Source organism: Thunnus thynnus, chromosome 24, assembly GCF_963924715.1.
Source record: "Thunnus thynnus chromosome 24, fThuThy2.1, whole genome shotgun sequence".
NCBI classification, from domain to species: Eukaryota; Metazoa; Chordata; class Actinopteri; order Scombriformes; family Scombridae; genus Thunnus; species Thunnus thynnus.
Window position 1 is genome coordinate 3,310,319 of NC_089540.1, and position 15,706 is coordinate 3,326,024.

At 38.8% G+C, this 15,706-nt stretch overlaps 1 protein-coding gene across 3 annotated transcripts in view; it reads right to left on the bottom strand.

Annotated features, from left to right (window-relative positions):
- The window catches only part of LOC137177344 (cilia- and flagella-associated protein 47-like), a 72,280-nt gene that overhangs the window by 27,185 nt on the left and 29,389 nt on the right, over window positions 1-15,706 (bottom strand). For 2 of the 3 annotated variants that reach the window (XM_067583550.1, XM_067583552.1), the window contains exons 35-48: window positions 15,573-15,668; window positions 14,306-14,486; window positions 13,631-13,728; window positions 12,100-12,216; window positions 11,579-11,713; window positions 10,973-11,085; window positions 9,515-9,665; window positions 9,076-9,164; window positions 8,617-8,703; window positions 6,808-6,872; window positions 6,556-6,692; window positions 1,192-1,297; window positions 737-954; window positions 417-555 (exon numbers count right to left, since the gene is read on the bottom strand). In XM_067583550.1, the coding sequence (XP_067439651.1) occupies window positions 417-555; window positions 737-954; window positions 1,192-1,297; window positions 6,556-6,692; window positions 6,808-6,872; window positions 8,617-8,703; window positions 9,076-9,164; window positions 9,515-9,665; window positions 10,973-11,085; window positions 11,579-11,713; window positions 12,100-12,216; window positions 13,631-13,728; window positions 14,306-14,486; window positions 15,573-15,668 (1,732 nt within the window). The remainder of the gene's footprint in view (window positions 1-416; window positions 556-736; window positions 955-1,191; window positions 1,298-6,555; window positions 6,693-6,807; window positions 6,873-8,616; window positions 8,704-9,075; window positions 9,165-9,514; window positions 9,666-10,972; window positions 11,086-11,578; window positions 11,714-12,099; window positions 12,217-13,630; window positions 13,729-14,305; window positions 14,487-15,572; window positions 15,669-15,706) is intronic. The other variant, XM_067583551.1, reaches the window with a different exon arrangement.

Consider the following 15,706-nt stretch of genomic DNA (forward strand, 5'->3'; position numbering starts at 1 on the left):
TCTGTGTGTCACACAAAAAGTTAGTCAGTGAGTCAGCGCTGCTTCATCAATGACACATGTCTTTTTTGTACAAAATTCCCCCTTTGTGTTTTTGATGGACCGTGTTTCCTCGGTGAACTGCAGTGGATAATTCTGTACTAAAAAGACAAACTTTGAAAGATGCCCACTTAATTTGCCTATTAGTTCAGCATCAGCTGAACTTTCAAATGCATATTTGCATTAAACAAAAAGTATGGATTTTTTTCCACCGTCACTTACATTAAAATCAGCTTAGGATTTCTTCAGTCAGTATAGACAAGAGTGAAAATTATAGCAATCAATAATGCTTTTAATGGACATATGAGTATTGTTTTAAGAAAGACTAACCCCATCCTTTGTGACTGGAATTCAGGTATTTCAAGGGTATGTGCATGTACCTGTAGGATTCTCCCAGGGTATCTTGGTGTCTTCTTCTATAGGTATTGTAACATTATTGGGTAAAGTGAAGTACTGTGGCAAAGAAACCTCCACGCTGTACTCTACCCCTTTACTGTGGTCAACATTTCTCCATTGGGCCTAAGAAGGCAAGAGAAGAGGAGGTCCAACAAGTAAAATGTGGGCAACAGAGAAACATCTCACATTGCTGGACGATCTTGGATCCTCCCTATTGCCTGCTTTGCCACTCGCCTACAACCATACACAGCTTACTACTGTATATACAAAGACCATGCTTTCCAGAGTGTGTTTGTGTCTGTACCTGTTGTTTGAGTACTGCTGTGGTTGCCCTCACAGTGCTGCTATGCAAAGTGTGTGTCAGCATCCGTCTCCTATGTTCATCAGCACTCATGATGTGCTGACCACAGACGGCCAGAGCTTGCTCCCAGGCCATATTGATCAGGGGCACACGCATCACCTCCTCACACACCTGTCCTACCTTGCAGCGTAGGCGCAGTACTGATACACAACTATTTGACTCTATTGGTAGGGAAAAAACATCAGTATTACACAAGTTTTTTATTTTTTGGTTTTGGTCCTATATTTCATGAAAAAATATTTGCATTCAAATCAACAAGTGAATGATAATTGACAATTCAAACAATAGATAGTGACTGTAATGGTGAGTGGAGTTCCCAATGTTTGGTCTATGTTCCATGTGCATAGTGCTATAGCTAAAATGCAGTAAGAGCATTATCTGTGTGACAGCTTTCCTACCCGAGTTGTTGAGGATGGGGACTATGTTTGAACTCGGCCTGGCAGTGAGAGGGGAAGGAGGAGGCAATTCTGCCGTGGCCTTCACCAAATAGACCGTATCGCCCACCTAGAGGGACATAGAAACAGACGTAGTTGCAGTGGCGACATGTCATATGGGGCAAGTTCAGTGGCACTGAGTAGAAATTAAAAATTAATTACTTATTATTCCAATTAAGGAATGACATAAAAAAATGCGGTTGCTGCTGTTATTCATTATTATTATATAATTTGAGAACAGTGGCTTGAAACAATAGTTTTAAAAGGGTGTTTTTAACTACGTTTGACTCCAGTAGTCGTTATGTGAGGAAAGCCCCATTCTCACAATATTGCAATGCTTTGATTACGCCCACATTCTACACATTTGATTTACATGCCTAAAGCTTTTGGCAATAAATGCAGGTGGAATAAATTTGATGCCAAGTGGGGTGTCTGTTGCCTTGCTGCTATTTCATTGGCTATTTTTGCTTGGTAACTTGTTGTCATCCGCTTGTAGTTAGCAGTTAGCAGAAGTTGTCTTTCTGCTAGAAAGTAACTGCCATCATGAACGAAGTGGATTATCTTCTAGAACATAAATTTGAAACTCTGCCTTTAAAAGATAATCACGAGATTAAAGGCCTCGGTGCCAACTGGCTGTGGGACACTGTCATAGAGGTTCTCCAGGAAAAAATGGCTAACTGCCAGCTTGTCCAAGAAGGCGCTTTTTTGCATCCCGTGTGTATTTTTGGAGGGGATGGCAACTGGTCAAGAGCAGGTTTTTAGGATCTCAAGCATCTTTCTGAGAGGATTACCAAACATGAAAGCAGTGGGAGTTATCTAGAGTGCGGTAAAGTTGAGCTTGCTCGGAAGCAAACATAGCTACCCAAATTAACAGCGCTTACAAACAGCAATTACAGGATTTTAACACCAGAGTCACTGAAAAGTTTGCCCAGAGGAAGAACCACCCTGCCTCCTTTCTCTTTAGGTAAGCTCTGAATTGGTGAAAGAAAGAATTATAGTTTATCTTGCTGTTAAAGCGTGGTATGATAATGTAATGTGATTCTATCAGGTCAGTTTTCTAATGGTCATGGCTGGATTTCGGGTCAATGAAAGGCTTGGTGCAAAACTCACTGCTGCTGAACTCTTTAATCCTGTGAATAGTGACATACTTATTTGTACTACCTCATGCAAGTTTCTACCCCTGTTCCCCCTCTTCCTCCAGTCATCTTTTTCTCTCCTTCCTCTTGCATTTACTTAAAACATGTTCCCCTGTCAATGCCGATCCCCTGCTCCTCCTATTGCCTTTCTTCAGCCTGCAAACAGCTTTTGTATTGACCGTCACATATTTTACCTAGTCCTGTAGTCATGTTGTAGAAGAGATCAAATATTATTATTTCAGGAAGGATATGAAGAAGCATTATTTGAAATTGTAAAATCATGTAATTTTCTGATCATGCCTCTGTCCAAAGTAGTTGCCACTGCATGGTTGCAAATAAATCAGTGTCATTTGCTGCACTGGATGGTAAGGTTTGGAGTTCCCACATAATCAAATATAAATACAGTCTTTTTCTGTTTTTTTGCATGTTATAAAAATTCTACTGTCATGCACCACTATCAGAATTCTCCTAATTCTCTCACACCGAGGTGATAAACTAGTCAAATATCAAAGTTTAAACTTTGATATTTGACTAATATTAAATTATTAAGTTTAAACTTAAATTATTCTAACATGGAAACTCTAAAAAAGAAATATTAAACTACAGGGTCAACAAACCTGTAATTTGAGATAAATGTCTCATCAAATACTGGATGGATCGCCATGAAATTATGTTCAGACAGGATGTCAGCATAAGTTAGCTTAGGGCCTTATTTTAACTGCCCAACAAGCAGTTAAGTGCAACCACAAGTGTAGTGTGGTAAGTCTGAGGCGCACAGACTGTGTGGGCATCTCCATGCGCACCTGCTTTTTTGGTTTGTATGTGCAGCAGCATAACATGCAAAAGGGCTGGGTGAAGGTGACTATAGATCAGCAGGTGTGTTGATTATAAAATACTCTCTCAGCAAGTCACATCACTGCTCTCATAGCTCTCAAATCACAGTTAAACATGATAACAACAGCTCAACAAACTGAAAGCCTGAAAAAGAGGCTAAGACGAGCCGTGGTAACCTGACTTAACTTTGTTGGGATATTAGTAATATTATTATTATTATTTTATGTGGAGATTTTGGTACAATAACTGAAGAAAATGACCTAGTCAGCAGCACAGTGTTTAGACTGAGTCCTGAGGGTAAAAAAATCTGTGGAGAAGCAGTTAACTGATGTGTGTGTGATGTCTGTTAACCCCTTTGGAACCGATTTAACCAGGTTTGATTCAAAAACTAAAACACTGACCATCTTTTGGTTAAAATGTCTTTGTCATCTGGAACCTCAGCTAACACAGATTTCTGGAAACTTATTACACAGAGCTTAAAAGATAAAGATTTTAAGATAACAAATTTAAAACTGGAAATACATCAAGTGATTCAACTAAATATTCTAAATACTAAAATAAAGAATAAAGGACTTCTTTAAATTTAAATGTAAAGAATTAAATAAACTTAAAAATACAAAGTATGATGCATTAATAAATCAATATATAAATCAATATATTAGTTTGAAGCAGATGAAAGGTCAATTATAGAAGAAGAACCAATATTAAACTTAAAAACACAAAGAAACCCTTAATTATGAATTATTATATAATATATATAAACAATCCAAAATAGATAAAAGAGGAAACCTTGTTCATGCTATTAAATCTGGACAAAAAAAATCTTCAAAGCAAGTTCATTAAATTCATAAAAAACAAAGATGGTGATGCTGTTTTCTGTGAAAATATGAAAAGAGAAGTTATTAGAAATGTATGTACAACTGCATATAAGAAAAATGGAAACTGACACCGCAACAGTGAACACTTTTTTTGGGGACTATCCCTTCATACAGTCCGTCGACTTGTACTTCATTTATTGGTGAGATAAGAAAAGACGAAGTAGCACAGGCCATCAAACAGTTAAATGTTGGAGAAAGCTCCGGTCCAGACAACCTGCCCACTGAGTTTTATCAGTTGTGTGCAATTAAAGGACCAATAATGTGGGACAACCTTTGCATTTTAAGAAAAATCTTACACACACCTGATAAATCAAAAGGATTTCATATTATTGATCAAAAAAAGCATTTGACTACATTTCCAGCGATTATCTCTGGGCTGTGATGAAAGTATACAGCTTTCCTGTTAGCTTTATTCACATGGTAAGTTGTTTGTATTTAAAATCAAGTGTCTGGGTAAATGTCAATGTCTTTTTTGAGTCTTTTGAAGTAGAGAGAGGTGTGAAGCAGGAATGTCCAATGAGCGCAACTCTTTATATTTTAGTCATCAGCCCCCTAATTAAACAAATCAACAAAGACAGTCGTATTGCTGGAACATATGTAGGACATGCACACAAGGTCACTGCTATTGCTTATGACATTAGAGGGAGAGAGATGGATGTTTTAACTAATCATTTAACTTTATATGAAAATGTATCGGGGGCAAAACTAAATCACGGTGGTGGTTTACCCAGCAAAATGATTTATAATTAAATAAATGATTTTAAATATGGAGCTTTAATCAATTATAAAAAATGAACTTATAATGAAGACACAGAGGTGAAATAAAATCTAATAAATAAGAATCTGTCAGAGAGCACTAGGGATGTTCGGCAGCTGATATCTGTGGGAAGACTTCCTGTTAGAGCTGTTATGTCACAACAAAAGAATTACTGCAATGATGAGACAGAGCAGTATCTTCTAACGGACTGTTACAGAGCTCAGGAAGTCTGGGATAAACTGAAAGGGCTTGGTGTGCATATGTGCATGGTGTGTTATAAATCTGTCATGCATTGCATTATAGAAGATAAATTGCCATCCAAACATAATTATAGGTGTTGTGTGTTTAAAATTATGGAAAACAAGATGTGCCATGGAAATACAGCAGACTGTAATCGACAGTGACACAGAAATCAAATAGACACTTGGTGACGTTCCGGAGGAGGAGAAGTCTGGACAACTGTCAGCGCCTGCCCTAGAACGTACTGGCCTTATGAACCAACAGCACTTTATACAGGATCACTGAACTCTATGCACTTTATGGATGTTTGCACTTTCGTGATGTCTGGTGTCGTTTTCAGCCAATTTAATGAAGGTAAACATGTTGAACGGCAGTGCGTAATGGCACTGTGCTCTGGCGCAACACTTCTCTAATCAGAGGCTGCAGATTTATCAACGTATCTGTCCTGCAGGGATTTAACAAACTGAAGGAGAAGCTTTTCATAAAGTATAAAGCAGCTGTGGACAACAGATACTGTAAGAATCACCCATAGTAATTTATAGATCAATGCAGACTGATTTAGAGTGTTTAATTGAAACAACTTATTTATATTTCAAGTATGTTTGCAGCAAGTATTTAGTTTGCAAATGCATGCTGCTTAATTTGAATGAACCTCCCACCTGTTGGCACCTCTCCTCCCACCTGTACACCATGCGCTCTGTGCTGGGCACCAAAATACAATACAGATGGGCAAAGCATGTTTCAAGGTCAGGAAAATACTAAACTGTTGGAGCACTGCTTGTTCTGGTTGTTGTGCCTCAATAAAAATAGGAGCCCTAGTCTTGTTCATATGTCAGTCTTGCATATTTGATGGAGTGAGGGACTTCTAGGCTGGTTTTGGGAAAAGATGAGGCTGTTTTATTTCATGCTGTGTCTTAGTTCCTCCTTGACAAAACGTGTATATATATCAGTTTTGCTCTTATTCATGGAATGGCATGCTATGAGTGTGGGCTAATATTTCTTGAATGGCACATCATGAGTTATACAGTACAGTAATGGAAAAAAATGGACATATGTTACATTTAAAATAATTCCATCTATCCATACAGTACCTTCCAAACACAAAATTACACTGTTCTAGGAATCAGAATTGTTATTATTACAGTTTATGTGTCTGGTATTTTGGCTGTGGCTCAGAGCATTTTCCATTTTGCACTTTGCTGTAACTGAACCAGAGTCTCGTCTTGTTGACAGAGCATTAGATTGCACTAACAAACACACACATTTTAGAATGAGGATTTCATTCAATTAATTATAATTTAATTTAGGATGCAAAGTAAATTATCTCTACAGTTTGACAAATTAGAGACTTCTCCTCAGTTAGTGTTCATAGCTGTCTTCCATTTCAAAAGTGAAAGTTATTAGTTAAGTTAATCAGTTATTAAAAAAAAATGTTTAATGGAATTGACGGACAACCCAGACACACATGAACACACACACTGACCTGTGGGCAAACTAGCAGGACAGAACAGTACTTGCTGCCTGGACAGAACGGCAGGTAGTGGATGTTCAGTGTGTCTGCTTGGCCTGACTTCAGACAAACATTCCTCACAGCACTGAGAAACTCAGTGCCGTCACCATCTGGAAACACACACAAATAAGTATCTAGACCACAACATAGCAGACATGGAAAAATGTAGAGTACTCACACACAAGCATAAACAATAATTATGCGCATTTGTATGTTAGTACTTACTGGGATCTGAGCGCTCCCCTTCCTTCTCCTCCACACAGCTCTTGTCTGGTGTCATATTTTCTATACTGAAAGTAGGAGGAGGAAAGAAAATCATAATAATTCATACTTAGATATCAGACTACACAGGCTGATTCAGGTGAACCAGAGATGACCTCAGTTGTGCTTCAAATCCTCATCGTCAACTCCTGATTAGAAGGAGGAGCAGGAACGTTTGGCTTTGAAGACGTCCCAGGTGGTGAGAGATGCATACTAACCAGCTACTCTTAATGACAACCCAGTGCTCTCCTGAGCATCACCCTTATACTTTACTTCACCTTCTGAAGAACTAACTAGCCAGAAGAATACCCTGTCTTTTTGCCATACAAGCTCTTATGATTATGTTTACTGTGAAACTAGCTATTTCTACTGTTTACAGAGAATTTAATTGGTGATGGTGCTTTTGTTTGTAGCTAACTTGTGTGTGTTATTTGCACTCCATACACTGCAATCATATTCTAATGGCTATGGTCATATTCAATAAAACCTGAAAATGAAAAGTCTGGCACAGAGACACTCTATTATTGTATCATTATTATTATTATTGTATTGTATTGTCATGTGTTGTGAATATACGGAACTCATAAAAAAGAAATATGCCCTTGCCTGTGCTTGGGAATGTTTTGGGTTCAGATCTGATACAGGTGAGCCAGTCAACACAGACAAGGCTGTGTGCACTATTTGTTGCAAGAAAGTTGTGGCAAAAGAACAGGTCGGTTTGTGCTCAATCAGAACTTGATTGTTTGACATGTTGTCCAACCACATGTTTATAGTTTGACCACACTAAAAGCTATTCAATCTTCTGTCAAGCAGTTCTGATGAAGTATATTGGCCAAAACCTCAACTTGCAAATCACCCATTAGTTGTAGCAAATGTTTTTTTTTTTTTTTTTATTTTACAACTATGTCATATATCTTATACTCTAGTTAAGTGTTGGGAAGGTATTAAAGCATGAAAACTGGCCGAGCCTAGTGTGCTACAATGTTATAATTCCTGTAACCAATCTATACCCTATCTGCTACACTTTTCCCAGGGGAAAGATTAAAGACTAAATGAAATGTCCTCTTGTAGCAGGAAAAAAACATTAAGATCTGCCTGAAAAGCAGTTTAAAATGTTTTGCTGCTTTCAAGTTTTGGGATAGCTTTCTACTTAATACACTTGTACATAACGGTGATATTCTACATTTTTACTACAGTGGTGTGATAACATCTGTCCGGGTCATATTGATCACTACAAGTGGAATTTTAATATAACTGAATTTTTCTTCTGTTTCTTTATTTCTCATGCAGATTACCACCTGATTAACATTTGTATATTTATTTCATGAATATAAAGTGATGAAACTGACAACTTCACTGAATTTTATTGAGGGTTTAAAAATACAGTACAGCTGTTTTAAAAGCTTGTTTTGCTTTGTTTTGGCTCGTTTTTGGCAGTTTGTCATAAGCTTCAAGGAGACTACGTTTTTCATTGAGAGAAAATGACTTTCTTTTTCCTGTGGAAGGTCTGAAATTATTGTGAGACGGACAAACACATGGTTGGTTTTGGAATTTTTTTGGCATTTATGGACAATTTGAAAAATATAGAATTATGCCAGACTTTAACTCAAGCACTCTTAACTATGTATTATACTATGTGGGTACCTTTGATTGAGTGAGTGTGTGTGTGTGTGTGTGTGTGTGTGTGTGTGTGTGTGTGTGTGTGTGTGTGTGTGTGGGTGGGGGGGTGTTAGCTGTCCCTGTGCTGAGTGTTGAGAACAGTGCATGTGTTACTTGGCTTTGGAAGAGGCCTGTTGAAGAAGGCTGTCTTTTTTCTTTTCTGGCTCCAGTGGGTTGAACGTAGACTCCATCAGCACCACCCTAAACACACATGCACATGCACAAACACACACAGCAGAGATGCTTGAATTGAATAGTATGACTCCAAAAACATATTGTACCAGGACTTTCTCTGACTCTAGAAAGACACATTTTTGCAGAATTTTTTAAATGTGATTGTTCAGTGCAGTAAGCAACACAAACAAAATTTCATTCACTTCTATTGTACTGTGATTGTGACAGAAATCTCACAGATGGATAGAGTATCTCAAATCTAGCCATATAAAACCATCATACTTGGTGGGAAGTATTTAGTTGTTGCACATACCCTTTAAAATTTTAACCTTACGCACAGAGGGGATTCTAAAGTCACATATTCTGTACATGTATGTGTACATGGACACAGACATTTACCTGAACTTTGCTTCTTTATTGAAAGGGTTAGTTATTGGCACTTGGATCACTTTCAGCTCATAGCATGGAGAATTGCACTTGACAGTGTTCTGAAGAGAGACAGTGGGAAGCAGACAGTGAGTCATCTAGTTATATGAACCTACAGCTGTAGCTAACCACTCTTCAGCAGCCAGCCTCCAGAAAAAACAGTGAATTCCAAACTCTGATATGTGTTAGACATGGCAAGATAGTGACAGATTATTAACAAGCCATCAACAAATCAGTAAGTGAGCCTCAAAGCCAACTTATGTTAATGGTGCAATAACTGTAGAATGGCAGTCAGTCAACCAGCTGATGAGGCAGCCAGGCCTTTAGTATATTCAACACAGTTGTATCTGCAGCCAGGCAACCAATTTGTCAACCAGCAAGCCAATTAACCACTCAGAAGTGGTGCACTCACTGTGGGTATGATGTGACTGACGTGGGTCTTCAGACTGAAGGTGAGAGTGGAGGCACGCAGGCAAGAAGCAGAGCTGGAGATGAGCAGAAGGACAGCCTCCATGGGCTGCAGGAAGGAGCAGCTGTACTGGACGGTCAGTTCAGTGCTCTCCCTGTAAAATCCATCAGAGCCAACACAAATTATCAGATAATTTAGCCTCTGTTCTAGGGGAATCAGAATGCCCTCTACAGCGCTTTTACAACACATTAATTTTATTGTACAACCTCCCATTTGCAGGTTATGACAGTGATGAATCAGCAGAATTATCATACTATGTTTCTGCATAATGGCATTGTCCTTAAAGACAGTAAAGTAAAGCTTGGGATCCAAAATGGGACATGGGCTATTTTTATAGAGGCCTCACTTGAGAACAAAACTGGTACATTTTAATGAGCTACAGTCTCAGGGCAAGACTAAATATACTCAGTTTGGATTCTGGGCTGAATAAGTTGAGAGGGGTTTTTCCTATTCTTGGCAGGGCACAGGTCTGCCCAAAACAAGTTATTTTGGAAGTACAGATGGAAGAACAGATGCAAAGACAGCACTTCCTCACTAACGATACGAGTTTTAATAAACTTCAAGTATCTGTTGATGCAGACTACAAAGGCATGTACCAATGTTTCATAATTACCAACAATCATAATTTAGTAATATCACTCTTTTTTTCAGGATTACTTATGCTGTAACCTGGAAAAACATGTCTATAAATACTTTGTATTTCATTATATACAGAATGTGTAATAAAACAGATAATTACCTGTGAATTGCATAAAAAAAGAGTTCTAAAATTAAAATGGCAATCATGCAAATTTTAATTAGTGACCCAAGGCAAGGCGATTTCAGTCTGAATCCCAAGCTGGTTATAATGCAATAGTAGACCACTTGCCTAAGTATAAAAACGCCCTTGCTAGATGTCTCTTTTAACCTTCTGTCACCAGTTTGGGTCCATGATTACCATAAAAATAGGCACATACAATACACGTTTATCATTCTTCAATCTAAGGGAGCAGACTATGGCAGAAGAGGACAGTCTGTGATTACTTCACCCAATAAAAGTCAATCTTTAAGACAAATTGCAGGAGATTTGAAATTCTCCTTAAAGACAATGAAATGATTTGAAGTGAATGGCACTCATGGGGACAAAGTAAAAACCAGAGAGGCTAAAGGGGACCTGTAGTGACTAGTGCTTACAGTCTCTAAAATATAAGCTCAACTAAATGCCACCTGACGCTTGCTTTAGTGCTCATGTTTTGTTTTTGTATATTTTGTAAATGAGCATTCACAGGTAACATTTGTGATCTGAAACTGAATAAACAAAACCTAGTTTCTAGCAAGCGTATGCAAACTTGTACTGCATGTTACTTTAAGGCATTTTCAATGATATACAGTGAATTTCATTTTCTAACTAAAAAAACATACTTTGGAGGAACGGTGACTGTGGAACCATCAGGGAGGGAGAAGAAATGGGCATCCTCTCCTAAAAGGAAGGCCTGGTATTTGACAGGCTTAGAAGATGGGCTTTTCAAACGCACCTGCAGTACACACACAAAACAAGAACACACACAGAACCACAATGAAGTAGTTCTTGTAGACACAACACACAGACAAATGTTACTGCCAGAAAACAATATAACAATGACACCCATCTTCCTTAGCACTGACAACCTGACATCTATTTTTGTTAGGCTTGTAATGTGGCTTAACCTGACAATGTGTATCATTACCCAAATGTCTATTTGTCTGTGTTTGTAATCCTGTTAGTGTGTATGGGGGTGTGTTTATAATCCTATTAATGTATGTGTGTGTCTATAATCCTGTTAATGTGCGTCTGTGTGTGATCCCAGTTGCAGTGTTTGTATGTGTGTGTTATTATCTGTCCAGTAGGTTATTATCCAAGCCATTTGCAGTCTCGCCAGCACTCATTAAAATGATTTACAAGGGATGTGGTTAAATTTTATTCAAGCGTCTTCTAAGACCAAAGTCAGTGCTCTGTGTGTGTGTGTGAGTGTGTGTGTGTGTGTTTACCTGCTTGCTGAAAGTGCTGTGGAGGCCTCCTGATAGAGTGATGGTGTGTAGTGGCAGATACTGAGGCAGCCTCTCATACAAGTGAACACACAGCATTAACATCTGCACTGGGTTGGGATCTGACAAATCTGTGGGCTGAGCACACACACTCAGATACAGGGACACACAGGGGCAAAGTCACAATAGGATGTGCTGCCTAATCTCTGACATAATCAGCATGATATATTAAACATCTCCAGTTATGTTAAACAGGTCATTCATTAAGCTAATTAATGCAGTAACAAGCTAATATTTCTTTGTCAAAATAATTGCTTTCACATAAAACACGGGTGGTATTAATACAAGACTTTTCTCATTAATGGACTAATTGCTTGTATACCCATGTTGAAAACTCAAGTTTAAATGCTTGGTATAGTACAGTATAGTATATCTGTCTACACATACAGATAATTATGCGTTTTCTAGTTACTTACACATACTTGTCATCTACTTGTCTGTCCTTGCAAAGAGAAGACATTTACCTGTACATCTATGTTGAGATAAAGTGTGTTTAAGGCCTGGGCCACTATAATGTTGTTGTGGAGGATCTGCTCCTGAGTGGTAGCTGTGGTGTACATCCTCCGGAAGTGGCTGCAGATCTAATTAGGAACACAGTGGGTGAGCGGGATGTAAAAACTATTAATCCCGATCAGATGCAGCTTGATGCACTGATCTGTATCTTTGTGAGCTGAAACAGCAACAGCAGTGGAAGTATTGAAATTGAGCACTGCATTTGAAATGAAATCTTGGTGGATCTGACCACTGACAGCCAAGTGGGGGAGGTGCCAGGAGTATCTGGCGGCCTTACTACCTTCTGTGTGTCTCTAGCCTTATTATTACTAATTTGGCTATAATAGTTTGGTTAGTGTTGCTGCTTTTAACACATGGGGGCCCGTCCATTCCAGGATTGTTTCAGGTTTTGGTAGTAATCTGCTTTGTCTCTCCCTTTTAAGGTTGTGAGTGAAGTTATCTTTGAGGTTAGAGGTAAACCCTGGAAAATTAGGTGCCAAGTGAACCAGCTGACCTGCTTTTTCACTTGTTCCATTGGCTCACTACACCATTTTGCTTTTTTGTTTTGAGGTAATCCTGGGTGGTCTACGCAGTGCATTGCTGGATGACGTCACATTGTGCTGCAGCAAAAGTTGAGCCGACTTTTTTGCCGGGCGACCCCATGTTTTTTGCTGGAGCTCCCTATGTTGGCAACCCCACTGCACCAGACTGCCATCATTCAAATGAATGAGAGGGCTGCATTTTTTCATGCAGGGCTCAAGCTGGTGTGGTTGTGGAATGAGGTAGTTTCTGGTTAGGTAGTAATAGAATGGGGTTTACTCATTGATAGAACTTTATCTACTTGATGACTTGTTTAACTGAGCTTTGTGTGGTTGGGGGGACAGTTGCTGGCTGGCTAGGAGTGGCTGTGACTCAGCAGCTTAGAATTTTGCAGCTTGGTTAAGTGTTAGAATTCATAATTAAAATATGTTTGTGCATGAGCCATGTGTTGCAGCTGTAGTTTTCTCTCTATTGTATCTGTCTTGGGACATTGGCTAGTAAGCCAAACTCGGTTGCAAAATGAGCAATAGATAACAAGCAACTTGTTACCTATTGTTCATTAGCAATGTCTGCTCAGTAAATCTTTTGAGTCATATTTCTTTCTTGCAAAAAGCTCAAAACCAATTTGGGTTTTAAGTCAGGCTGAAATTTTTCCTGGTGAACTCTAGCAGACAGAACACATCTACTGGCTAATTCCACCACTGACATACAGAGTGAGATGGACTTCTCTCTCTCTCTCTCTCTCTCCCCCTCCCTAACACACACGCACACACACAAAATGGTGCTTAGCATGATAAGAGGCTCCCCTGATCTTGTTCAGGACTAATTGCGTCCTCATCACATCAATCACAGTGCCACTTAGAGGCATTAACCACCATCCCTCACTGACTCACCACACACTGAAGAGGGTCAACACAAAATTAACAGACACACTCAGACACACATGCACACACACACACTGACCAGGTAAGGGCAGTAGGCAGCAAGCAGAGCAGCAAGCACCAGTCCATCTGTCAAGTCCAGGTCAAAATTCACTATCCAGCGTGCTGATGGAACACCACCTGCAAACAACATGCAGAAATTACCTATCAATCAATAATACATATTAAGACATCAAAAGGTGCTGGAAGAAATCCAACCTCAATCTGTAGAAAAGATTAAATCAAGTTCAGGGTGTTGAATAAATACTTTCACAAGGTCTACCTGAATTCAGAAAGCATGAAATGTACAAAATATTTTTAAAAAACTCTCGGAAAAGTCACAGAAAATAGAATTACACCATCACAGAAGTCTTTGACAAGTTTACAAAGTAACCGTAGGCAATAAACAGTTCATAAAGGGCTCAATAGAGTATTCACAGATTGTGGTTGTATCAACCACAACACCTGCTAAATAATTCAACATGCTAAGGAGAATAGCCTCAGAAATGAGAACAAATACAGAAAAACTGTTTACTAAGATGCTGAGTTGCAACAGTGTTTACAAATCGCTGACCAGCAGTGATAAATAGACTTTTAACAGCTTAGTAGTTAATGCATAGAACTGAAACAATACCTCTGTAACACATTTCCCTTATTTCATCCTACCTGTATGCGTACATAAACAACAGTTAATGTGTGTACATATTGTGTGTTCTACCTGTACTCCACACAGTCTTCCTCATGCTCTGGTAGTGCATGTTGAGCCACGAGAGCAACTGGAGTTCTTGGGGAGAGTAGATGTTACTGGCCAGCGGCTGTGAGCCGACTGGGAGGATTCCATCTTCCTGGCTCAGAGTCATGTTGAGACTGTTCTCTGACACGTGACACAACACCAACACCTGTGCAGAGTAATATTCAATGCTGGTATCTAACAAGATGACCTTGATGTTTTTCAGCACCACTCTACTTTACATTCACAAAGACAGACACATTCACAGGCTTTTTCCCTACAGTAAATGTTCTCAGTCTTACATTAAGCTGTTAGGAGTTAAGTATAAAGGTACAAAGGATTGACAGATGGAAAATGCAGCTTATCCATCTTGGTTTAGTAACCATCCCTGATCCATGACAGTAGTACTTTGAACCAGGGTTCAGTTAAGAGTGAATCCACTGTAAATATGACATGCAGCCTGCACCAGGCACATCACACACTCACAGACAAAATCTCTAAATCTGTGATAAAACACAGATTTCTTGGCCAAAATATTTTAGTGTAGAAGCACTGTCAAAAACAGTGCAGTGACAGAGTATTTAGGCCTCTATCTACAAAGGAAGCACAGCATTTAACATTCAGAATGTTTTAACATTCAGCAGCTTGAGAACAAATTAAAACAGGTTCACCAGTTTGTCTTGATGTGAGAGGTACAGATGAAAGAATGCACAAATGCTTTCCAAAACTTCATTAGCATTAAATCCTTAAGTAACAAAATCTCCGAAATAACATCCACAATGAACGATATCTGCAAATCTTCAACAAATGGCTGAAAAATCATCAACTGTTAAAACTTCTCCCTTAAGTATTTTACTTTAGATTACCCATTCAAAACATAGCCGCGACCCAAGGGTGCCATGCGTACGTGATGTGGGAGGCAGTAGGCCTATTAATAGGCCTAAAAGTAATAGGCAGAGGAAAATATGAATGAGCAAAGATTTTAAACAATATGTATATCCCTTTCATGTTAATATTTCCTCTTTAAATAGTCATAATGAGCAACCTATTTAATTTTAGGTAATTTTTTTGTTCAATGTGGGGGTATATTTTACAGCCCAGGCTACACCATCTATGAACTATGGTACACTTCAGCAGGATCACAGTGTACCTTACACATGAAGTGGCTTCCAAAAACGTACATATAATACATATAATCCTGCATAATGGACAGTGGATGAAAACAGGGAGAAACAGTGAATAAATAGTTGTTCACCTTGTATATTTGTAGCAGCACGTCAGTCCATGATCGTTTGCTCAGAGACTCATAGTCAACACTGCTGTAGTCCAGGCCATGCTCTTCCTCATTTGCCTGAGACAACACAAGCACATATGGCACAAGAGGCTCTA